This window comes from Echiichthys vipera (assembly GCF_963691815.1).
Source record: "Echiichthys vipera genome assembly, chromosome: X".
In the NCBI taxonomy this organism is placed as follows: Eukaryota; Metazoa; Chordata; class Actinopteri; order Perciformes; family Trachinidae; genus Echiichthys; species Echiichthys vipera.
The window spans coordinates 26761904-26786721 of NC_139825.1; the positions used below are offsets into that span (position 1 = coordinate 26761904).

General features: G+C 40.7%; 2 protein-coding genes across 3 annotated transcripts; one reads left to right on the forward strand and one right to left on the reverse strand.

Annotated features, from left to right (window-relative positions):
* Nucleotides 1–996: 996 nt before the first annotated feature.
* Nucleotides 997–4873, reverse strand: LOC310965323 (MICOS complex subunit Mic10-like). Its single transcript, XM_083938847.1, is given in 5 exon segments — nt 997–1116; nt 1196–1219; nt 1223–1305; nt 1384–1431; nt 4798–4873. Coding segments are annotated over 5 exon segments (225 nt in total). The 5' UTR covers nt 4859–4873; the 3' UTR covers nt 997–1107.
* Nucleotides 4874–7239: 2366 nt separating this feature from the next.
* Nucleotides 7240–22008, forward strand: capzb (capping actin protein of muscle Z-line subunit beta). 2 transcript variants are annotated; one of them, XM_083938797.1, is made up of 10 exons: nt 7240–7443; nt 14137–14226; nt 16889–17010; nt 17145–17258; nt 17347–17488; nt 17735–17851; nt 17943–18008; nt 18507–18583; nt 18945–19046; nt 20907–22008. In XM_083938797.1, the coding sequence occupies exons 1-9, from the start codon at nt 7441–7443 to the stop codon at nt 19036–19038; spliced, it is 825 nt and encodes a 274-aa protein (XP_083794923.1). In that variant the 5' UTR covers nt 7240–7440; the 3' UTR covers nt 19039–19046; nt 20907–22008. The 2 variants fall into 2 exon arrangements, with proteins under 2 accessions (XP_083794923.1, XP_083794924.1); XM_083938798.1 differs by lacking the exon at nt 18945–19046.
* Nucleotides 22009–24818: the final 2810 nt, after the last annotated feature.

Here is a 24818-nt window from a genome sequence, read left to right on the forward strand (position 1 = left end):
CATTCCTGCACTTCATCCTACCTGCTTACAGGTGTTCAGCCTGGCTTGTATCCATGAGCACCCCTATCTGTCTCACGCTTCACTTGCAAACAAATACTTTAATGGACAGGGGACGAGTGACATGGCTTCATTTCTGACATGTGACAACTGTTGCCGTGATGGAGAGGGGGAATGGGAGTGTGTGCATTAGAAAAAGCATGCATGTGTCAGTGTTTTTCTTTGATGTAAAAGTGTAAACCATGTGTTATGTTGAGAGTGCAAAGTGCAGAACTCACCTGTTAGTAATAAGACAGAGCTCCAGTCCAGAAACGGCATTCCTCTGCATTCCACGGATTCTGCTTCACCAGGGGGCTGGATAAACGTGTGCGCCTGCACACGCTCACACAAACAATCCCTCTTCTCTCCTAGCAGGCCCATGCAACCACACATAAGTGATCAATCACACTCAAAACAATCTTGCCAAACAGACTCACGGCCAACGAATACACAAGGCGTAAGAGATTCTTTCTGATATGGAGACGTGTGCTTTTCCAACTCCCTGTGAAGAAAACGGTCACGGTCAGAGCGAACGCTTGTCCAGCTCACACAACTTAAAACAGGACTACAAATCAAGTATACTACGCAAATGCTAGCATGACTGTATATCAGCCAGTTACTTCCCTGTCTTCAGAAAGGAATCCCATTATTTTAAGGAACCTAAATTTATAAATAAGAAAACTGATAAAGTTCATCCCACAAATGCATTCAAACATAACTTTGTCTTTCAACACTTGCATTAGTCTCCCACCAACTGTATTTTCTTTATTCCATCATCCTGTACAACTTTATATCCTCCCACTCTCTAACAGGGCTGCAGATGCTGAACCTGGCCCTCATTCCAAAACAGCAGGAGTTCCAGTCTCCCAGCTCATTAACACACAAAATTACCTCCCACCCCCAAACCACATTTCATTCTTCTCAAACATGCACACAGGAAAAACTGAGAGAGAAACAAAGTGAGTTTTCAAAACTTGCTTTATTAAATATACATCATTGGACGATAGTGCCAGCAACACACATATTTTTTGAGTAATGTCATGGCAAATCCTGTTCATCTTTAGTGCTTCACTACTGGTCCTGTAAATGAGCACACACAAAAAGCATTATGTGTTTGTGCCAAACCTCTAACAAACAACAAATTTCACTGTGTGCTCACCTTAACAACGCTGCCATGAACCAGTTACGGTGACCTAAAGTCACGCTGGCAGTTGGAGTATCCTACGCCCAGTCCCAAACCTGAACCAAGTGAGACAGGCCATGTGCGACCTGTGGAGAAGAAAAAGACATAAATTATGTTTTAAAGTATTGCTTACAAACTAGTCTACCTTAAGAAGGAGCACTTACGTTTAAAGACAAGGATGGAGAACACAATGCCCACAGCAAAGCCAGTTGCTGCAAAAAAGAAAAAAAAGAGTGCAGTGATTAAACTACACTTCCAAAAAAGATTTGATTTTAGTACTGAGGTAATGTGGTCATGTCTGATCCAGCATAAAAACTCTGGCATAGATGTAAATCTGTTGTAATGAGGTCAGTGGGGTGCCGCAATTATGTTTGATGCAAGAGTTGGTAAATAGCACAAGTTAGCAAGACATTGCTCATTAGGAAAAAGAGAGGGAGAGAAAAAGCAGCAAAAGCACATACTTCCTAGAAGAAAAAAAAGTGTAAAAGGGGTGCAGGAGAGGGGAAATTAGTTAAAAAAAGGAGCAACAACCTTGTCCACGAGGCAGAGGGCAGGAGAGGTAATGGGTCAAAGAGTGCACACATGCAGGAAAGCAATGTCTTGACCCAGCATCATGAAGGTTAGTCAGTGGCAACAGAAGTTGGCGAAATTGTTTGAAGTGCTCAGACCGGAGTGGGATCTTGAGGAGGAATGTGTTTGTGCGCTTAACTTCACCTCGCTGCAGGCCACACCACACCCAACAGCAGGCCAGCCAGCACAGAAAACACATAAAAAAACAGCCATTTGGGCCCCTCCGACTCTTAATTGGATTCAGGGAGCTATGCAGCATGACCGGTTTGCCTGAACCAGAAACCTCAGACTGTTCTCCATTACACAACTTACAAATGTCAAACAAGACCGCAAGACTGCGCACACCCTCACTATCAGTGCAGATCAACAATACATCCTTGTCCTCTGCATTCATTTCAAGCAAAGATTTAGTTAAATTTAAGGTTCTCTGTCTGTTGCAGCCTCCATGTTTCTTTGCTCTCCAGCCAGAACCGTTATAAAGCCATTCACAGTAATACAGTAAAAGCATTGGCAAAATATGAGGGCTGATCATCTCATTTTGGCATGCTTTCTTTGTCTGGACGTCTCCAAGGTGGATGGATTATAACAAAAACATTTTTGCTGCAGTAGAATGAACGGTTTAACCAACAGGCCAGAAAATACTCAGAATCCCAGCAAATCAATTCCAGAGCTGGTAATTAATTCAAATATTTCTCAAAATTCAATTTTTAATTATAGTAACTGTCAATTTAGTTAAAAGAAATACAACTTGAGTTGAATAACTTGCATTGCATTGATTGTGATAGCACATTTCTTAGTAGAACAAAATATGTGTGATTGGACACTAAGATTTGCACAGCTTGAGTGAAAAAAATAATCTTATTAATATGACTAGGTGACAGTCATTACTGCAACTGTGAAGTAATATAAGTAATTAAGCAATAGCTCAGGATAGGCTGTGATATGTTGTGATAATATCACAGCTAAGGGGCGTTGTTTGGCCCCGGAGGTCAACAATGTGGCGATATAAAGTAATAGACCAATTCAAATCCACTCCAATGAAAATCAAGTTTTTAACCTTGTTAACATGTCTATATAGTGTTTTTATATGCTACAAGAAATACCATGAGTGAAATGCCTGTCAAGAAAGGGGGAATAAATATGAAAAATATGTATCAGCTCAAATTGTCAAAATGTTATCTTAAACATTGGTATCGGCCCAGAATATGACAATCAGCGCATCACTACAATTCATTAAAATGCTAGGAATCACAAAATAAGCCCAACAATATCTTGCTGAGCAATCATAGAAAGTTAAAAAGAAACGCCCTGAGCAGAACATATGCTGCTGAGTTTATCTGGCTACCACAGACACCTTGGCACTGCTGGCAGTTTGCTATACACAGAGTGAGTTCAAAGAAATGCCACATTGCAGATGTTTTTCCTCCCAGCTAAACACATATTTCATTGTAGCGAAGTTGACGTCATTAAGTGTCTTTTGGGACAGATTGTTTGCCATTGTTTGCGTAAACTGCTGGTGCATTAGTTGCAAAGGCTGATGGTTATAACTGGAAAGGACTCAAAATCCATAACATCATATGCCGTGGGAAAGTGCTTTAACAAATAGGAATACTGGTCACAAGCCGACCATCGCTAACACTGTCAGGCTTAAATGCATCAGCTACGAGTTTGTCCACACTATGATGGAAAAATCTGAAAAGGCACCTTCTTTCCTTGCAGCCCTCAGTCAACGCTGACCCAGCATTTTTCTCACCCACAAATTTTGTTTCTCAAAAACAAACTGTATCAATATCTCCAGACTGGTTGGCTTTGCATATTATCATTGACAGGAGAAAACTATTTAAAACAATAACATATGTCTTCTGAGACATGCCCAGAATCTTTGTGGCGTTAAAGTTATGAAGACAAATTTACATCACAAAGCACAGCTGAGCTCAATAATATCCTGTATTTGCATTCACACGACAGGATTAAATCACCTCTGTATGCTCATTCTGTAGCGACAACAGTAGTAGAACAATCTTATTCAATTTGTGACTTCTGCTGTATTAAAACACAGGGGGAGACAGAACAGAGTAATCGCGGTCCGTCCCATTCATAGGTATAACTGCTTTTCAATAGCTAGTTTAGGCATTTTAGTGTTTACAGACTTTTCAGATTTGCCCAGTTCAGTGTGGATATGGTCTGGGATGAATCTGCACCGTCTAAACCACGTGTCAAACTGATCCAGTAAAGGGCTGCGCTGTGGCTGCAGGTTTTCATTCCAACCAGCCTCAGTGGTCCTTTACTGGATCAGTGTGACACCCCTGGTCTAAACTAAACAAAAAACTTTGTTTTTATTTTGTACCCTGTGTGTTTAAGACATGCTTTGGAGGCTAGAAAATCATTAACTCCAGAGTAGGATTGTCATGCTGTAAAATCTTGATTTAAGTAGAGCAGGGGTGGGCAATTCAGGTCCTGGGGGGCCACTGTCCTGCATGTTTTAGGTTTTTCCCTAACCCAACAATGATCAAACTGTGCCAAAGCATCAGCTGCTTGATAACGAGCAGGCATTAGAGTCAGGTGTATTGGAGCAGAGAGAAACCTAAAACATGCAGACAGTGGCCCTCCAGGGGCAGGAACTGCCCACCCCTGAAGCAGAGGGTGATGGAGAGATGATACAGCTTCAGGCAGAATGATCCTTCACGGCTGTGACACACCCTCCACATTCACTGGTGACTTTGTTCACACACTTTGTACAGTCTGTTAACAAACACAGACACCAGCTTCATCTCGACGCTAGATTTTCTTCTTAAATATAATAATTCTTCTCCCAGATAAAAAAAAAAAAAAAGCACACGTTAGTTTGTTTCCATTCAGCGGGCATGTTTAAAGTTGACCTTAGTAAACTGCCCCGTAGAAAAGGGCCTCCACTGACCTGCAGCCCAGCTTATTCATCATGTAATACGCTGCAGAATAGCCAACCACAGCGTTAGATAATTACATCACTTGTACGACAAGACATTAACCTGTTTTCACGGTTGTATCAGCAAGACAGCGGTCCCATTTCCGTCCGTGTGTGTCTGCCATGTTTTCAGCTGTCAGGAAGCTCCGCAGAATATCGCGAGAGAAATCGAGTCCCGTTTTATTTCCGTTTTTTAAATGAGGGATCAACTTTATTTACAACATGAGATTAATGACAAACTTCTATCCAAAGCATAGACACAATTACATATACATATTTATCTATACCATATGTACCAACAACAGTTACAGTCACATCAGTAGGAAATGAAAAAACTTCATAGAGGTATATAAACAACAATAAACAATAACAAAACAAGTATGCTTTTATATACGTAGCATAAATGGTGCTATTAAAATAATACAACTTGTTACAAAGAGTCTACACCTTATTTTCCTATGCACATTCACACACATAGAAATAAGCATGTTTTAACATCTCACTTTATATCACTTTACTTTATTTCTCACTGCATTATTTTAGTTTTCACTGCTGGGGGAAGTTCCCCAATCGCTCATATATGCATAGTATTTGCACAGGAAATTATGCTACACAAAGTGTTGCACAAGATCATTTAGATGAAGCATATGTTGAGAAATAACTCGAGCCACACCTTCTTCTAATCAAAAACATGTCTAGTTTTTTCAAAATTGTGTTCATAATAACACATTACAGTCACATTTTAAGACTAGTTGGATTTCTCCTCCTCTCAAGAAATTCCAGCAGATTAGATGCTGGAAGTCAAAGTGCTGCTTTCCACTCAGTCAATAATATACAGATGTTGAAGAGGTTTACAGGCAGGTTTCTCATTTACAAACAATCCAGGATGCACGTGCCACTTCAGAGCAGAAAGCACATTTCTACATGTCATGAAAGCTTTGAAATGGATAAATAAATAATAAATATTTATAAATAACAACAAAATACATGGGAGTACATTTGCATGGGTCACTTGCACATGCTTTTTATGAGACACAGCACAAAAGTTAACCCCTGAGAAAGGGCAGCTATAGTCACTGTGAAAACATTAACCCAGACTACTGCAAGACGGGAGAAAGGGCCTTACCTTTACGATTGGTTAATATGTTTTTAGGAAAACTCTCCCTCATGATAAAGCCTGCTACTGTTAAACATTACAAATATTACATTTGGTTGTTATTTTGTCCCTGGAAAATCATAAAAGTTGTGCAGTTTACCAATTCCTGAGTGCAGCTGTATCAAAACAGAATTATGATTGTCACTAAAGTGGTGGTTCATCCTCAGGGAGAACACTAGCAAATAAAACAATTAACCTGTGACAGAGTTGGGTGTTGATTACCAGTGTGAGCAGCAGTACATGACATTTTTTATATTACAGGGACTCACTTGATTACATTATAATGTATATTAATGAACTACCAGCCACCATGGTGTCACTGAATCCACAATAAAACACCCCCATTAACCATAAATCCACACATTGATGTAAACATTTACACATCTGCTCGCATTATTCTTGTGTAATACAAATCAGGGAACATTGATATTCAGCTGGACAAAAATCGATCAAATTAAATCTGTGGGAGTCTTCATAATTCAAACATATGGATTATGAGCAATTCCAGTATAAAATAAAAATCAAGCAGTGACTCAATGACATTTACAAGTGAATAGTTTATTATATTTTGTGACGTTGACTGATTTCACAATCTTTAATGACAAAGGGAGATGAAATCTACATTTTGAAGTAATCAATATTTAATTAAAGAATGATAATCACACTTACCACAGACCTTATGTGTATAAAAATGATGGGATCAAAAGTAAAGGTGGATCATAATAATTATTAAACTCCTATATAATATGAATAAATTATTTTGATTTGCATTAATTCTGACATGTCATATTTAAATGAAAAGAGCAGAAAAGACTGATAAAGTAAAAATAATGATACTTTTCAATACTGCGTGTTTCAAAACGGTACGATATCCACATTCAATACTATTATTATTATTAAAGTATCGAAGCTATATAAAAAAATCTACAATCAGATGATCAACCCAAGACTGCACACACACACACACACACACATATATATATATATATATATATATATATATATATATATATATATATATATATAAGGACTTTTTTCTTTTTGTTGTGGTATCTAAAGAGCTGTCGAATATCTTTTACTGTTGCATAACATTCAGGTATCGTGACAACCTCGCTGCGGACATCACGTGTGTAGCAGTTTCCCGGCATCGTTGATAAAGTGAAGATATTATCTCAACTCCACCGGTGTATTTTGTCTTTCGACTGCCCTCTCTGCGCGCATATTTACTGCACCACCACTCCTCTCTTTCCATACTTGGCAATGCCTTTCTTGCTCCTTCGCTATTGGCTGCTGCAGGGGAGAAAGCCCAGTGTGACCCGGACATGCAACCAGGGGCCTGTCTCTGATTTCAGCAGCCTCCTTCCTGTAGCCCGGTTGAGGAAGTGGATTTCGCTGACAGGGCTGGGTTCAGTCAGGGAGAGGCGAACAAAACATCTTCCGCGGGGGACTAACACAAAAATCAACAAAACAGCAAGAGACGAGCGGAGCGATTCGTTAAACCAAAGTTAAGCTGAAATCGTGCTCCCCTGCCTCACCGAGACTGCCGCAGACATGGTAAGGGCCGCGGCGGAGCTGGAAGAGACAGGGACGGGCTGAGAGGGTTTGGTGGGGCTCCTACTGCTAAGGGCTAGGGCTGCTAAGCTAGGCTAGGCTAACGCTAGCTGGAGATACTGGGTGGTAACCTGGGAGCAGCATCAGTGGGGAGTGGGTCAAGTGTATAAATCACCGATGCATGTCTAACTTGCACTGTTTGCAGAACTGCACAATATATGAATTAGCTCCGTGGCTAAACTAACTAGCTGTTTCCTCCAGCTAGTTAGCAAGTCGCTAGCCGTTAGCCAAAGCTAGTTAGATGCCCCGTAGGCGTAGAGTTAGCACAGGATGTTTTGGATGTGACACAAGTTCGTGAACAGTATTAAGGAGGATTCCCAATATAACGTCCACACACACACCACGGTGCTCCAGTCGTGCACCACACGCATACGCGCGCGCGCGCACACACACACACACACACGGTGCTCCAGTCGTGCACAACACACGCACACACACACACACACACACACACGGTGCTCTAGTCGTGCACCTCACTCACTCACTCACTCACTCATTCACACACACACACACACACACACACACACACACACACACACACACACACACACACACACACGGTACTCTAGTCGTGCACCTCACTGATTCACACACACATACTCACTCGTTCACACACACACACACACACACATTCTCTCTCACACACACACACACACACACACACACACACACACACACACACACACAGTGCTCCAGTCGTGCACCACACGCACACACACACACATGCTAATATAGTCAAGGGTTGCCTGTAGCTAAAATAAGACTGCTTGCTCCTCCTATTCCCAACCATGACAAGCTCTAAGTTTTTCCTGCCTTGCGAGTTTGATCTTCTATCTTTGTCAATATTTGATTATGGAGATGTTAAGCCCTGACAACCCCTACAAAACATACCAGCATTATTGATTACATTGTCCTACCTACTCAAGCTTATATGGCAGTAACACCACTGCAATTGATCATATCTATGCTTGACAAAAACTAATATCTGACTTTAACTATTGTGCTATAATAGAGCACCATTTTGAGCTTTCACATAGTTTATAAGAGTGTGTATTGAAGTACTTCCACCTGACCCAAATTGCCTTATGTCTAAGTTTTGGGGAAAGCAGCTGTTTTCTCTCTGCAGTCGCCCACTCTTTTCGGCCTCACCTCATCCATCCTGCTGGCCGAGCCTCAGCGCTCTCCCATGACCCCGCAGGTTGTTGGTCTGAGCTGGTGTTTACACAGAGACAAGATCGCTGGTAAACACAGCGTCAAGGAGCGCAGGTGTGATGATGGTGCAGGCTGATTCATCAGCTGAGAGAGATTTTAAGACAGGCAAAAAGCATCTCAGTGGAGAGGAAATGGCATGGGAAACATTGCCCAGAACCTTCTGTTATATTCAGGGTCGCCGTTAAGAAAAATGTTTATGGAAAGAGGGTTTTCTACTCTATCACGTCATTGTATGAGTGTAGTCCGTCCATCTTATGTACTTAAGAGGAGTCACTTCAATGATAAGCCAAAGTGGAGGGTTTTGTCGACACCTAAAAGGGAGGTGAATAAAAAAGGTGTAACAGACAAATGGTATGTAGCAGGGCAAAGAAACTAGTGCTATCGTGCTGCTGGTGATTTTGATATTGACGCTATTGGTTCAAACTTATTTCCACCTATCATTTCAGGATATCATTTTACCCGTGGGCTTTTGTATCAATAGTTACGTTTATAATGAGGTTGCTAAGAGCAAATGCAACTGACATAACTTAAATTCAGGCACTGTAATATTTTGTAAATTACCGTAGTAGTGACTTGATAACACGCGCCGATATTGCCCAGTTACCTGCTAGGGTAAACTAAAATACAGGTTTTGTCCCTCTACTCTTACCAGACTTCCTAGAACTTGCATAGTCTCTAGATTTTCATGTTGTGGCTGGCCTGGCCTCCCCTCCTCACTAAGGGCCTGCTGCTGGCTGCATATTTCAGGTAGAGAAACCCTTGGGGGGGATGCCGTGCCATCCAGCCCTGCCTCTTCTGAGGCTGTCATTATGTATATGTTCGTTCTTCATTTAGTCTTAAATGACTTTCCTGCTTAAAGATAAGTGGAATATTTCCCATTTCATTCATCCTAATACTGCTGCACAACATAGAGATGGTTACCGCAAAAGGGAAGACTTTTAAAGCAATGTTCCCTATTAGACCCGTCATAGAGGAAGGTTGTAATGACAAAGGTAAAGAATGAGCCTGCTGCTTCACAAACTGTAGTGTATTGGGGACAATGGCCACATTATAAAACTTGTTGAGTGACTAAGTAGATAACCAAACAAGCCTCAGTAAATAACTCTAACATGTTACAAAAAAAGGAATTGGCTTGTCAGTCTCAGGTTGTATTGAAGTCTCTGAATTGATTTTATGGGCATTGGTTTTGTAGTCTGTGATGACAGTGAGAATTTGAGTGATTGATTGTCACACAACACAAACTGTTCAGTACATCTGACCATTCTACAAAATCCACCCTCAGGTTTAAGGAGACGTAAACCTGTTGTTCTGCATTGACAAAAACAGGCACATAACCTCAAACTTCTCAGAAAATGTTATCTGAAATACCTGAGGGAATATTATATGAGAATGCAGTTTTAGTTTGATAGTCAAACTGTTCCACACAGTTAATCACCCAATCGGGTTCGGAGACATTGACAAAGGCATTGGAAGGAAGATGTACATCGCCAAAACTGTATAAAAATATCTATCCTTTTTATTTTTCGATTTAGTTTCTCATCAAAAAAACAGTGGCCACACTGTTACGGCAATATCTATTTCATTTGGAAAACACTTTATGTTCTGATCCTTGCAAGATTTGTTCATCTTGTACTAAAGTTCATAATAGATGAGAAAATACTCAGCAATAGGGATGGAACGGTTCACAAAATCCACTGTTCGGTTCATATCACGGTTTTGGGGTCACGGTTTTTCGGTTTGTGTTTTTTTTTCTATTTCTTTTAGATTCTAAAAATACCATGTATCAGATTTGTATCCTAATAATTACAAAACAAATTTAATCAGATATTCTTTAGGACATGTCATGCAAAAACTGAAATAATAAGGCAGCTTATTTAGGGATTACTGTAACAATCTAACCAAGAGGATTCAGAAACCCATGAAGAAGAGAGGAGCGGGAGCGTGCATAGCGTTGTGGCCGTGTGCCTGCAGGGAGAGCGGGGGGCAAGTCTCCCAGCGCGCCGGGACTTGACGCGCTGAGACTTAGCACTGAGACATAGTGCTGAGATTGATACGAGAAAGTTACATCGTACGTTAGCTTTGCAGTAATTAATCAGAGCCCAGGGACAGCCCGGTCAGAGATTAGGTGCTGATGTGGGAAAAACACTCAACACTGCACTCGGGACCAGTGGCGGCTGCTGGTCTTTCAAGGAGGGGAAAGCTAATTTTTCTGGCCTACATCATAAATGTTTATATGTCAATTTTACCCTTCGTTCCTTTTCAAGAAAATGATCTGTGACCTTGTCTTACCAACTAGGAGTCTTTTCCAGGGACCGGTGTCCTCAATGGCCAGCAGAGCTAGGCTGCTTAAACGGCCTTGGCTCAGCTGGAGCTGCTGCGTCAGGCTACTGTGAAGTGTGACCGCCTGTGAGTGATCGTGACGGGGGGAGAAGCTTTGCAGCTGCTCGTTGGGGAAAGAAACCGCAGAGTGATGGAACCGAGTCGCCAAAAACAACGCTAGTCGTTTTTAACAAAGACAAAGTCCAATGTCCCATAGACCCCTAGAGACGCTGAGCTTCCAATGGGCGGGACAACGCCCAGAATTTATCCAATGACCGTCTAGTTTTGCTGCAGTGGAACAACCCGCTCTACGCTTCCCCACTGAAGTCAGTAGAAGCTGAGCGTCTGACTCTGTAAAGTGCTGTTGGGATGAATGAGAAGGAAGTTGCGCCGGTTACCTGTGATAAGTAGCTGATTCTGAACAAAAGATGAACGCTTTCTAGGGAGTATTTAGTCAATGAAATGTACATGTGTATTTTTTGGGGGGACATTTTAGGGGAATCTGAGCTTCCCTTGCAGTCTTAAAGCAATCACCACTGCTTGGGTCAGACACCAGGCTGAAGGTAGTTTGATAATCACCTGTTGGACACATTTTGCCAATTTCCTGTGAGAACCCCTGGATCATTGACGGTGATCATTGGGTGGGAAGGCAGGGGAGGGATCATGCCCTCTGTAACTGTAATACCGACATCACCTGGTTTAACAGGATGTCTGTGATGGAGATTGTATCAAAGATTCATACTCTATTCAGTGATGTCAGAGCAGGTGTTTTGGTGTCTTTGGGCTAACTCTGCAACCAGCCCATATAGAGGGTGAAGTTTCCACCGCATTTAAACCGGTGCAATAATATATAAAACATATCCAAAGTTAAAATTAAAGTTTGACCTGAATGATAGTTATGGTCACCTGACAATTACCTGTTTGTAGTTCACCTCAGTACAACAAATCCTCACTGAAAATACCTCTCTGCCACACTACCTGCTGCTGTTTGATGATGAGCTGATATCGACTCCACGTCATATCTGCCGCCTAATGTCCCACATGACCTACCTCTCGCAGCCACAGTGATGGACCATATCTGCTCTGACATCACTTATTTGGATATGGTTATACAGGCTACACGTTTGAAAGTTTTACCCACAGAGCAGTTTTCTGCACTGTGCAATTCAGTTTAGTCAAACTTTTGAGTGATTTTGCGCCGTGTAAAGTCTCACATGACGAATCATGAGTGCTGCTCAGTCTACTGAGCTGGAAATGTGTCTGTGTTTGCCTAGAAGGGCGTGAATGTTTCCCGCAAAGCAACTCCTCTCATACCCTCATTCAGAATGTAGCAGGCCTTTATCATTGAGCTGGTCATGTTTTTATTTTTTTTATAGAGAGAGCATACCAATATCTGAGTCCTGATCCAATACTTGCATATATTTTCCTACACTATACAGCTGCACAAAGCACACTAATAGAGAGCCTGCTTTAAAACTAGACACTTTTGAAAGTTTCTTCATACCCTCTTCATTAGCATAGAATGGCTTTCCTTTAAGGAATAGCAATGGTCAGGTGCTCATATGACAGGTTTTGTTTGCTGTAAATATCCCTCCTGATCTAAGAAAATTACTTATTCTGCCTGAAAATATATATAAGTTTATGTGAAGATATTGTGAAGCTTCAGCAGTCTGAGTTGGTTAAAGTTAGTCTTTTTATTAGTGTTTTCCTAGGCCATGTTTACTTGTTGAGCTGCAGATAAGGGATAGTAAAACAACAAGGAAATGTAGTACTAAAAAATGTTGTTACTCTGGGAGACTCCCACCCACACAACTGAAGCCTCATTTTATAATATGCGGAGATCCCCGTTGTAGTGTTTTGTGTCATTGTGGCAGGGAAAGTCAAGACTGGATTTAAAGAAACCATATTTTTATCCTCAGTGTGAGCATAGCACTGGTTTTAAAGTGAACTCATCAATCAACAGCAGCAGTTTAGAGATGATATGCAAACGTGTAAAATCTTGCTGCAGTGGAGGTAAAATCTACCAAATCATTTTTAACCCAAAGTGGCCCTGCTTGGCGTCAGTAAGAAAAATTAAAACTGCTTACTTTTTTGTGTTCCATGTCAGGCTTCAGTGTGTCAATAGGGTACACATGGGCATTTTTGACAGCAGGTTGAAAGTTTAAAAAAAAACAACCCTGCACTGGAATCTGATCAGGCTTAAAGTGTAACACAGGCGAAATTGGACCCCATGGTCTTTTTCAGCATGAAAATACATCAAATAAGCCATTGAGCCAAGTATTTTGGGTGATCACCTGTTAACAGAGAAATCCTGGACAGTCGCTAACATCCAGACATGGCTAGCACTGAGTTGCCCGGGGCAGAGCGCTAAACCATCCAAAACAGCTTTTTTTTAACCACTAATACTGCTCAAAATGACACCAAACCTCTGCAGTAGCAACAGTCACTACACATAAAACGAAGCACCAACAACGTAGAGAACCCAGAGTTTATTAAGAGTGTGTTACAATGCTACAAGCTTTAGTAGTCGACTCTCTTCATATTGAGAGGCAGCACAAACAAGTCGATTATTGAGTGCAGTTCTATTGAACTTAAAAAGCTCCAATTCTAAAACTTTTCAGTTAGAAGGTATTTTTACATTTTCACACTACAGACCGTTGTATTAGACTAGCGCTGTGTATGTTCAAATGAGTATTAAAACTCTAAAAATGTACGTAAAGTAACAAAGTCTAATTATGTCTTCTTTCTAAATGGCAATTTCATATCAGTTATGTTGCCTCACAAATAAAAAATACATAGTTATTAGGTACAAAACCCTTGCCAGAACGTGTTTAACTGTTGTTAGAAACCTGGTAAAATGGTGCATTGTCAACACTGGGTTCATTTTATTTTACATTTTGATAAACTGTATAATGTGTGGATTACCCTCTGAGCTAAAATAAGAATTTTTTATGTTAAATTGTAACTTTTTTTGTAGCATACCAGTATACATTAACACACTGTGACATGAGTGGGTTAGAGATGCTGCATTGTGACGCTTTGGACTGTCGTGTTTAACTCTAGCCTGATAGCACGGTGTAATAAGTGTCATCTCTTTGTTTTCAGAGTGAACAGCAACTAGACTGTGCCCTGGACCTGATGAGGCGTCTGCCTCCTCAGCAGATCGAGAAGAACCTCAGTGACCTCATTGACCTGGTGAGTTGCTGTCTTTGCATTATCCTGTCAGATTTCTTTAAAGGTAAAACACACGCATGGTGTAAACTATGCCCCCTCCAGACATGTTTTGAGAAATATAAAAGTACTGTTTTGCATAATACTTTTTTGACACAAATGTTCACTTACATTGAATTAAAAAAAAATATATTGAAAAAGTTGAACATTTGGAGACAAGATTCCTCTTACTTCACTGAAAAGTTTACTCTCACTATACGTCTAAAATTCCCAGTTTCTCTGTAGTGCAGTCTTGTAGAAAACTCTCCTCATAGTTCAATTACATTATTTTATTTCAGTCCACAACATCAAGCCTCAAATTAAAAGAAAGCAATCCATTTAGCAACAAAACATGTTACATAAACTGAAAAGGTGTAGCCTGAAGCTACAACTTGGTATATCTACCCTTCTTGCATTTAAATTGTCGTCATCATTTGAACTTGGGTCAGTCAGTCAAAATGAAAAAGATGATATCCACTACAACAACTCAACAATTGTGGCTTTTGTGCTCCAGAGTTGTCCTGTATTAGTAAAGTTATCACCAAATGATGACATTATAGATGGCTGAGATGCCAACATATGCAGTTAGTAATTTGTAATTTGTTTGCAAGTGTACAAATAAATTGCGAATGCATTTTATGTCAAGTCACACAGTAAACACGCGTGTCCAAATACTGTGAGAGTTGTGCTCTGGTTTCTGACCTGGGATTGTTCTTCAGCAGATCTATGATGTGTTTGGTAGCAACTGAAGTGTATGTGTGGATTTGGGTGGGCCTCCTGTGATTTTTCTGGTGTTTGTAGTTCATAACACAGGGCTCCAGATTGCGACCAAATGGTCACATTTTGCGACCAAAATTTGAGAGTGCAACTGATTTTTACATCTAGTCGCACATGTGCGATCAGATGTCTCGCCATATTAATATGTAAGCGGATGAACAGCTACAGAGTGATAGATAAGACAGGAACAATATGTAAGCATTGAAAGTAGATATAGTGGTGTCAGCACCGCAACACAATCACGCAACGCCCGCAGCTAGTCACAGTGTTGGGACCTGTTACACTTTACCACCCTGAGTACCGTAGGCTACACCGCGGCTAACGCAAGTTCTATGCAAAGACACCTGCAGCAACACCACAGCTCTCTGCTAAAATCAACCCCCCTGTAAAGAAAAGGGTTAAAATATCGTCGTATCTCGTAGACTTAATATCGTGTATCGTTTCGTCACATTCCGAATGTATGTTTTTTTTTTTCTATTGTTCTGTCATGACAGCGATGGTGCTGTCGGTTTACCTCCTATGTTTCATCTTCAAAAGAGCACAATAAAAATGTGACACTGAATTTGAAACAGCACATTGTAACGTCTGCATCTATTACTGGTTTACGATGTGTGCCCCTAAAATTTCTGGTTGCTCCCCTAAAATTTTCAGTTGGGGGGCCACAGTGCTCCTAGTGAAAAAAGTTAGTGTGGAGCCCTGTAACATGAACACATCAGTGTGTCATCTGGGTAACTGAAGCTATTTTGAGCATGTGGAAGTCAAGTTGCTCTTCGAAGTCCTCAGTGGAGCACTTGAATAGCTGTAAATGACTGCCTGTAAATTTAATAATTTGTTTCCTTCCTACAGTTTTCTGTTAAAAAAAAAGTTTTTAAAAACTGCTAAAGCTCCGCTGTGGATTTCAACAGACCAGTGCCAGCTGAGTCTGACAAATGAAGCTAACTGGACACAAATCAAATCACACTTTTACCAGTGTTTGCATGGCACCTTGTTTTGTGGGCACATGTGTTCCTTTCCACCCAGACCCCCACCTGCTCACCTTCTTCTTCCCTCACCTTTAACCTCCCTCCTCCCCGGGCATCGTCTCTCTCCTCACCCATTTCACTGTGTCCGGTTGTTAGCGATTATTATCACAGCTGTCAATCACCTCCACTGCCAGGCACCTTTTGGCTCCACTGTCTTCCTGGTGACTCAGAATCACCTGAGATCAGCTCCGTCTTTCCTGTTTGTTCCACATCTCTTTTGTCTCCTCCTTTCTGTTCTCTGTGTTCTCCCCCTACCACACTCTTCCCACTCTTCCCTCCCTTGTCTCACCCAGTCAGGGCTGCCAGGTGTGTGTGTGTGTGTGTGGGGTGGGACGGGGTTTAGGGAGACAGGGCCTCCTTTGTGTCTATACTCTGGTGTAGGAAGACATAGAGAAGGGAGTCCATGTCAGTCTGTTAGAAGTAATTTGTACACTCTTATTCTCTAGATATTATGTTTCCCGTTGATATTTTATTCCAACTCCACTCAGTAACCTTTGCTTTCTGAGTGACGCTGGATTGTGAAAGGAAAGAACACTCAGTTCATTTTTGACCAAAATGAGACGATCAAATACAAGGCTACTTTTGTTTTTGCTGCCTGGACTGTTACTTCAGTCCTGCAGGTTTTATAAAGTGGCATCTCTTACAGGAAGTCTGAAATATTATATTATTATATTATTATTGTATCTTGCTTGAACTCAAGACAAACAATCTTTCAGTAAGGTGTCTGAGGAGTTCAGATGTGTTACAAACTTGTGCGGTCTTCTGGGGCTAAGCACAATGAAGCATCTCTGCTGTAGAAAATACTGCGTTCATGTAATTAAGGCTTTTCTCGCCGTGTTTGTGTCCAGGTGCCCGGTCTGTGTGAGGACCTCCTCTCCTCTGTGGACCAGCCCCTGAAGATTGCCCGGGACAAGGTGGTGGGGAAAGACTATCTGCTCTGTGATTACAACAGAGACGGCGACTCCTACAGGTCGGGTTTGTAACTGAACTTCTACATTATGATCAGTTAATCTATCATTGAAAAATAGGCCAAAGACAGAGACTGAAAATACTATTTTAGCAATTTTTTAATGGATTTTGTAATGTCCTTTTTTAATACATCAGATCCCCGTGGAGTAATAAGTATGACCCTCCCATTGAAGACGGTGCAATGCCTTCATCTCGCCTGAGGAAACTCGAGGTCGAAGCCAATAACGCCTTCGACCAGTACAGAGACCTGTAAGTACCAGTGACGCAATCTCACAGGGAGTTTTTAGTAAACGGTCATCATTGCTCTCTTGTGACCTCTGACATCTCTGTTTTTCAGGTACTTTGAGGGTGGTGTGTCCTCTGTGTACCTCTGGGACTTGGATCATGGCTTCGCTGGAGTTATTCTTATCAAGAAGGCCGGGGATGGATCCAAGAAGATCAAAGGGTGCTGGGACTCCATCCATGTGGTGGAGGTGCAGGTGAGATCAGCTGATATGATGAAATGGGTTGACATTAGAACTTGCTCCTATCCAGTCTTTTTGTTTTCTTTGAGGAAGTCAGGAAGGGCAAAGACAAAACAATGCATGAAATTAGCATGAGATTTTTTAAAACCAGTGACGTGCAGGAGATGCATCATAATACATGTTTAGACAGTGATGCAGCGTAAAACTTCCCAATTTAATGTGGCCAATTGTCTCATTGCTTTTTGTGTTTCGTGGGAGCAGGAGAAGTCCAGCGGCCGTACTGCTCACTATAAACTCACCTCCACCGTCATGCTGTGGCTTCAGACTACCAAGCTCGGCTCTGGTACCATGAACCTGGGCGGCAGCCTTACAAGACAGGTACGGTGTTGGACTAAACACAAAACCACTGCTGACACGTCCAACCTTTTTGTTTTCATCCACAAACTCAATTTGTTTAATCTTTTCACAGATGGAAAAAGATGAGACAGTTGGAGAGTCCTCACCCCACATCGCCAACATCGGCCGCCTTGTCGAAGTCAGTATGACGTCTAATATACCTCTTGTCTAACCTTTTGACTGCCCACCTAAAGCAGGGGTTCCACTCATCTGCAGTAAAATGACTAGAGTCTAATTAAAAACTGAAGTTACACTCCCAGTGAAAGAAAGGATGTTAAAGGCAGGTAATAGCGCCATCCAGAAGATAAAGTCAGCCTATGAAGTCAGAAAACACTAATGTGAAACTGATTATTAAACAAGCTTTGGAGAACATTTACATTAACATACTACTTTTGTCTGACCTCCACACAGTGTTGATAGGAAAGGCCCCGTGCCCTTAAAAGTACAGAGTTCGATACCCAATCCCAAGTGTAACACTAGTGTAGAAAATCCCTTTGCCCGGCCAGTGTCACTGTGTATAATGTTCCGCACACTTCCCACACCCCCATATGTAGTCAATAATACTAAAAAGTTTGTAGTTGATAACCGGAAAATAGAGGCAGACTAAAATTTAAGAATGTCTTGATTCTCGTTCCAGGATATGGAGAACAAGATTCGCTCCACACTGAATGAAATCTACTTTGGGAAGACCAAGGACATCGTCAACGGCCTAAGGTAACACGTCATGAGTTGTTTGGATTACTTGGACCACCATCTCTCCTTTTACAGCACTTCCACTCAGCAGGGTCTTCAGAAACTCGTCTTTCTGAGAGCAGAGTTGGTTTTCTTCTGTGTCTCCATCTTTCCTCAATTTCTATCATTTCTTAACTGATATTTTATTTAAACATCCCTTTTCTTCCCTTCTTTACAGTTTCATTTTGTATGTGTTCATTCCATCTCCTCCCTCTCCTATAGTCTTTTTAAAAAATTTTTTATTGCCTTTCGTCCCACATTTCTGCTGCCATCCTTCTGACTCTGTGTCCTGTCAATCCCTCTGTCACCTCTCCTCCCCTGCTGTCTCTCCTCTGTGCTCCAGATCTATTGAGTCTTTGCCTGATAACCAAAAGTACCGGCAGCTCCAGAAGGAGCTGTCGCAGGTCCTCACCCAGCGTCAGATCTTCATTGACTAGGGTCAGAGGTACAACCTGGCATGGAGAGGTGTGTGTGTGTGTGTTGAAAAGTAGAGAATGAACTCTCTTGTGCTCCCACTCAGATGTGTTGTGGTACTTTTAAAGGAAGACAGCAGGTAAAGTTATATTACTTCAAAATATCTATTTACAAACAAAGCTGCTCTCAACACACTTTTTAGATGACTAAAAGCATCAAATGGAATGACCTTCAGAACGAAGGATGGTCTGAGGCCTCCTGGTTCTTTCCTCCAAAATGGTCTCTAATAAACCGAGAGTCAATCCAAAAACTAATGTTCTTAATCCTTTTCATTTCATTGGCAATAATGCTGTTACCCCAACATACGACAGCACCAAACACTAGTAACAAAACTCTAGAAATAAAAAGTATTTGAAAGCTTCTACTGACCCTGAAGGACTTTAATTTCCTGGGGAGAAAAAAAAAAAACCTAAATTGTGCCTTCTTGAACACCGCATGAACACTTTTGACCAGTTAAATATATCAATAGGAACACCAAGATATTTGTAAGAGGAAACAATTTAAACCTGCTTATTTCTGATGAGAATTGGTGAGGAGTCACTCTTCTTTTTCGTAAAGTTAAGAATTAGCTCCTGTCTCACTTATATTTTACGATTCAGGTAATTAATGTCACACCAGCTGACATATCTGTCTACCTCGTCTCTGTAGGTTTAGTGTCCTATATTGGCTCATGTGCCTTGGGATGATGTTTATGTAACTAAGATATGGCTAATGCTAACTGGTCACAAAAGCATTTGGGGTGTTTTATGTTGGACAGGTTGTTTTTGGTTTTAAGTAAACTTTTATGTCATTTTTATTAAAACAGCTGAAGAGTGACAGGAAAGTAGGGAATGAGACAGTGACACATAGGCCGCAGGTTAGATTCAAACCCAGGCCGCTGCCAAGGACTGATCGTATTTGGGACACACACTCCACCCAGTAAGCTAGAGGCCGCCCCAGTCAGACTGTTTGTCGAGATCTGAATACACCTGTTATCTACAACAAGCCAATGTTATAAAGTAAAACTGATGCATGTCAGAAATATTCTTAATCAAAATGTTTTGTAATTCATTGTGCTTGTGAGGGTCCAGGCTAACAGGTGACTGTGTGTGCGTACGTGTGCAGGAATGTATGATAACGCATTTGCATGCTCCTCAGAGTGTTGAAGATTGAGCAGCTGTAGAGCATGTTGTGCAGGTTTTGTTTACCTTCAGTCTAACAGACAATTCCCGTGAGGGAACACCACACTAATCACGTCAGATTATTCAACGCAGTTACCGCCGCTGATGTTTTGCAGTTTATTGCCCTAATAAGGTTTTCTAAAATGGTGTGTTTGTTCTGGGCCCGGCACTTTGTCCTATCAAAGGAAAACACACACACGTGTGATTAACACAAGTATTCATTCCCCCCTGTTTAACAGGATTATATTGCTCAGAAACTCAAATAAATTAAAACGGATAAGATTTTAATTTTATATCACACATAAAACTCAGTTAATTCTGCATCTTAAAATAACTTTGTAGTTCAACAGAGAGTAAAGGATGGTGAATCCTGCTGCAAGACTCTGTTGGCAGGTAAAGTTGCATTCAGCTGCATGACAACAACTAACTGTTGTGTTGTGAATGTGTGCAGTGGGTATATAATAATGCATTTTTTCCACCAGCTTTGCTCCACACAGTAGGAGTTGGACTGTGATGTCTAACTAATAGTTTCAGTTCCTCAGTTTTTCTCTTGAACTTACAGACTGTTTCTGTCTCACTGGAGAGACTTTTCCAGTCTCCCTCGCCGTTTTCATATTTCACCTTGCACATGCTGATTGTCTCTCCTCTCTTTGTGTCTCCCCCCCACACAGGAGTGTTCAGACTCTGACTGACAAGTCAAAGCAGGAGGCTCTGAAGGCCGACCTGCTGGAGGCATTCAAACGCAAACATCAAAGTTAGAGTTGCTACTGGTTTTTTTTCCTGTCTCTCTCTCACTCACTCTCTCTCTTTCTCTGCCTCATCTCTGCCATCTTTTCTCTGTTTCTTAACGTCTCTCCCTCCACGCCTGTTTCAGTGCTGCACTCTTGTTTATTTGTGGAAAAACAAAAAAGGAGAAAATGCTTTAGCTTTTTATTTGTTTTTGTTTTTTTCTGTCTGGTTTCGTTTTCATGCATCTCATCTGCCATGAAGCCATTCACTCACGCTCCCTCTCTCTCTCTCTTCACCCCTCTATTCTCTCCCATGTTATGAATATAATGATAGTAATACCACGGTTAATGATATTCTTCCAGTGTGAGGGTCATTGTAGTAGTAATCCCTGATGTTCGCACAGCTGATGTGTCCTCGGCCAGTTACAAACAGCCGTTTTTGGCCCTGCTCTTCCTCAGTGTCGAGGCAACGGACACAGACTGTACTGTAGGTGGTTGTAGGCTCATTCTGGCTGTCATTATTATGTACATCAAATTTATTTCAAGCACCTACTTTTGTCCAGGACACCCTACTGATATATTTGTATAAAACTATTACTGTCAGTGTATAACTGTCATTCTTCCGGGTGAACGGTGTGAGCACGAGGGCGGCCCTCAGTTTGTGAAAGAAGGTTTTTACTCTATTCCTCTCTGTCCACATGCATGTGAGCCTGTGAGGGGCCGCAGGGTGGAAAGGTAGACTTGTCAAACATAGGGATGGAGTGTTAGAATCACCGGGTGATTACACCCACGTCGTCAACCCAGCCCTCCCTAAACTGTGTATAACAGTCCGCCTCCCCTCTGTTCAGCTTATTCAACTTTTCTCTCTCCTCACCTACTATGTCTCTGTTGGGGGTCACAGTTTGTCTTTGTGTCTCAGTGGAAACATTTCGTTTCCATTCTTGAGGGGAATCTTTTTGTTGTATTTTTGTTTTGTTTCATTTTGTAAAGCTTATGATTCATATTGTATTAGAGCCTCCAGCAACAATAAAAACTGTAAAAAGCTGTTCTTGTGTTTTTATTCTTCATTTATTTTAATAAAGATTCTGATTGTTTTAGTGCATTTTTAGGTAAGGACCTGGTTGCTTCTTGTCAAGACAAACAATGTCACTAATTGCAGATATGTGTGTTCCTTTGGTCAAGAAAATGCTAAATTATATAATATTTAAAGAAAATAGTCAAGATCTTCATTCCTGTGCTATTACAACAATATTAGCTATTGTTTGGCCTTTTTCCATCCAATTTATTTTCCCCAACAATGTGTTGATTTATACACCATCATCCTGCACATGACAAAAGCATCCAAATATGTTTTGATTTAATAATAATAAAGACATATAGTAAATGTCTGTCCAGCTCTAAAGTCTGTCCTGTTCCTATGTGAAGGTTTCAACTTTTCTGTCTTTTCATTTTCACATTGTTGATCGGGATTTTTGAGGCTATTTCATTGAATATTATATATTAGAGCATTTTCTGACCAAGTGAACAAACAAGTGCAGTTTGTAACCACTATTTTGTATTTTTGTTGGATCATGTTGCCGACAAAATCTGTGTTTAATAGTGCTTTTTGGCTGACTATCTGAACTTGATAGATATTACCAAAATGAAAGCCAAAATAACACACATTTGCTGTAAAGTTCTTATTAAAATTAAGTTACTTCAGAGGTATTGAGATGTTTTTTTCTTCTAAATCCTATTCTTTAAAAGCGCAGCCAAATAAAATGTCAGCATTTAGAAATGGCCATTTTCTTCTTATTCTTTACCATCTCCAAACTCTCATAATCAGACCATTTTCAAGATAAAGTTGTGTTAAATGATCTTATGGGGCCTTTATTACATCTGGATGATACTGAAAATCACTGCAATACTGGGCAGAAAGGGATGATGCTATTAAAACAAATCAAAGTAGGAAAAAATATATTCAAATAACATTTTATTTCCTAAATGCTTTTAAAAAATGACTTAGCATTGTATTCATGTAAAATACATTTTTATTTTTGTAAAGATTATTTTTTGGCAGTTTTTCAAGCCTTTATTATATAGGACAGACAGGAAATGGGGTGAGAGAGAGAGAGAGACATGCAGCAAAGGGCCGCAGGTCGGAGTTGAACCCATGGCCGCCGCCTCGAGGCCCTTCAGCCTCTTTACAGGGGCGACCGCTCTAACCACTGTCACCAGCCGCCCCGTAAAAAAAAAACCTTTTAAATGTTGCAATTGGCCACATTTATCTGCCACTTCGACGCGCTTTTCATTTTAGTCATGTCACTATAACTTATTTAACACAGGTCTGTTCATTTTTTGGATCCCTGAGTGTTTTTCAGCTAAGTTTTGTTACTCTTTGAAAGATGCTGATACTAAGGTCAAAATGAACTTCAACTGAATTGAATGAAGTGCTCAGAAGAAAAAAAATGAACATCTGTCAATAACAATTGCCAAAAACCTGTTAATGAAGATTATCTGACTGCTACAGAACAGCAAAATGGACCTTTCCATTAGATTGTTAATAGTTTGTTTTTAACATTTAAAGAAGAGCCCCATTCATTCATTTATGCGACACAACACCAATGGCATTGTAGTGAGGCAATGAATAACTGTGCTGCAGGAAACTGGCCTCTCCTCCAACTGTGAGACTGCTGTTTGTCCACTGGGTGTCAGTGACGTTCAGAGCATCAGCTGAGCTCCAGTTTCAGACTGTTTCACAGTTTGTATCAGAGATTTCACTGCACTCAGTCACAAACGCAATCATAGTAATTTGAAACATCTCTCAACAACCCAAACTGAGTGAGAGGGTCCCTAAATGTGTCTTGGCTAAAATACCACTTGTGCTCCACCAGTGTATATTTATATTTCCTTACAGGGAAACAGAGCACATGAACTGAGAACAAATTAACTCAAATTGGTTTGATTTTTGAACAGTGTGCCTCCAGTAAAACTGTAAAGAAAAACCTCAATAGTCTCAGCGTGTTGGGCAGACGCTTCCAACAATTTGAAGCGTCTGCCAGTTAATGAGTAAACCCTTTGGTGGTGCTGAGCGGTGGATATAGGTGAACATATGTGCTTGTTTTGATTTAATAATAACAAAGACATATAATAAATGTCTGTCCAGCTCTAAAGTCTGTCTTGTTCCTATGTGAAGGTTTCAACTCTTCTGTCTTTTCAGTTTCACATTGTTGATCGTGATTTTTGAGGCTATTTTCATTTAATATTATATATTAGAGCATTTTCTTGACCAAGTGAACAAACAAGTGCAGTTTGTGACCACTATTTTGTATTTTTGTTTGATCATGTTGCCGACAAATCCGTGTTAAATAGTGCTTTTTGGCTGACTATCTGAACTTGATAGATATTACCAAAATGAAAGCCAAAATAACACACATTTGCTGTAAAGTTCTTATTAAAATTAAGTTACTTCAGAGGTATTGAGATGTTTTTTTTCTAAATCCTATTATTCTTTAAAAGCGCAGCCATATAAAAACTGTAAAAGAAAACCCTCAAAAGTCTCAGCGTGTTTGGTTAAAACACCAACAATTTGAAGAGTCTGCCAGTTAATGAGTAAACCCTTTGGTGGTGCTGAGCGCTGGATATAGGTGAACGTGTTTGTCACTGATGAAATAACAGAGGTTTGGGCTGGTTGTGCTTCAAGATCTCTGTCTTTGCCAGTTGGAGTGTTCTTAGTCTCTTAAACACTTAAATACAACCAAACTATTGTATGAGATAACACTGACTGTAAGCATTCATGGCAAAACAACGAAAAAGATAATTAAGTAGGATGTTGCCAGGTAAACTAATGACTAAGTCTCTCCTGTTGTTTTCTGA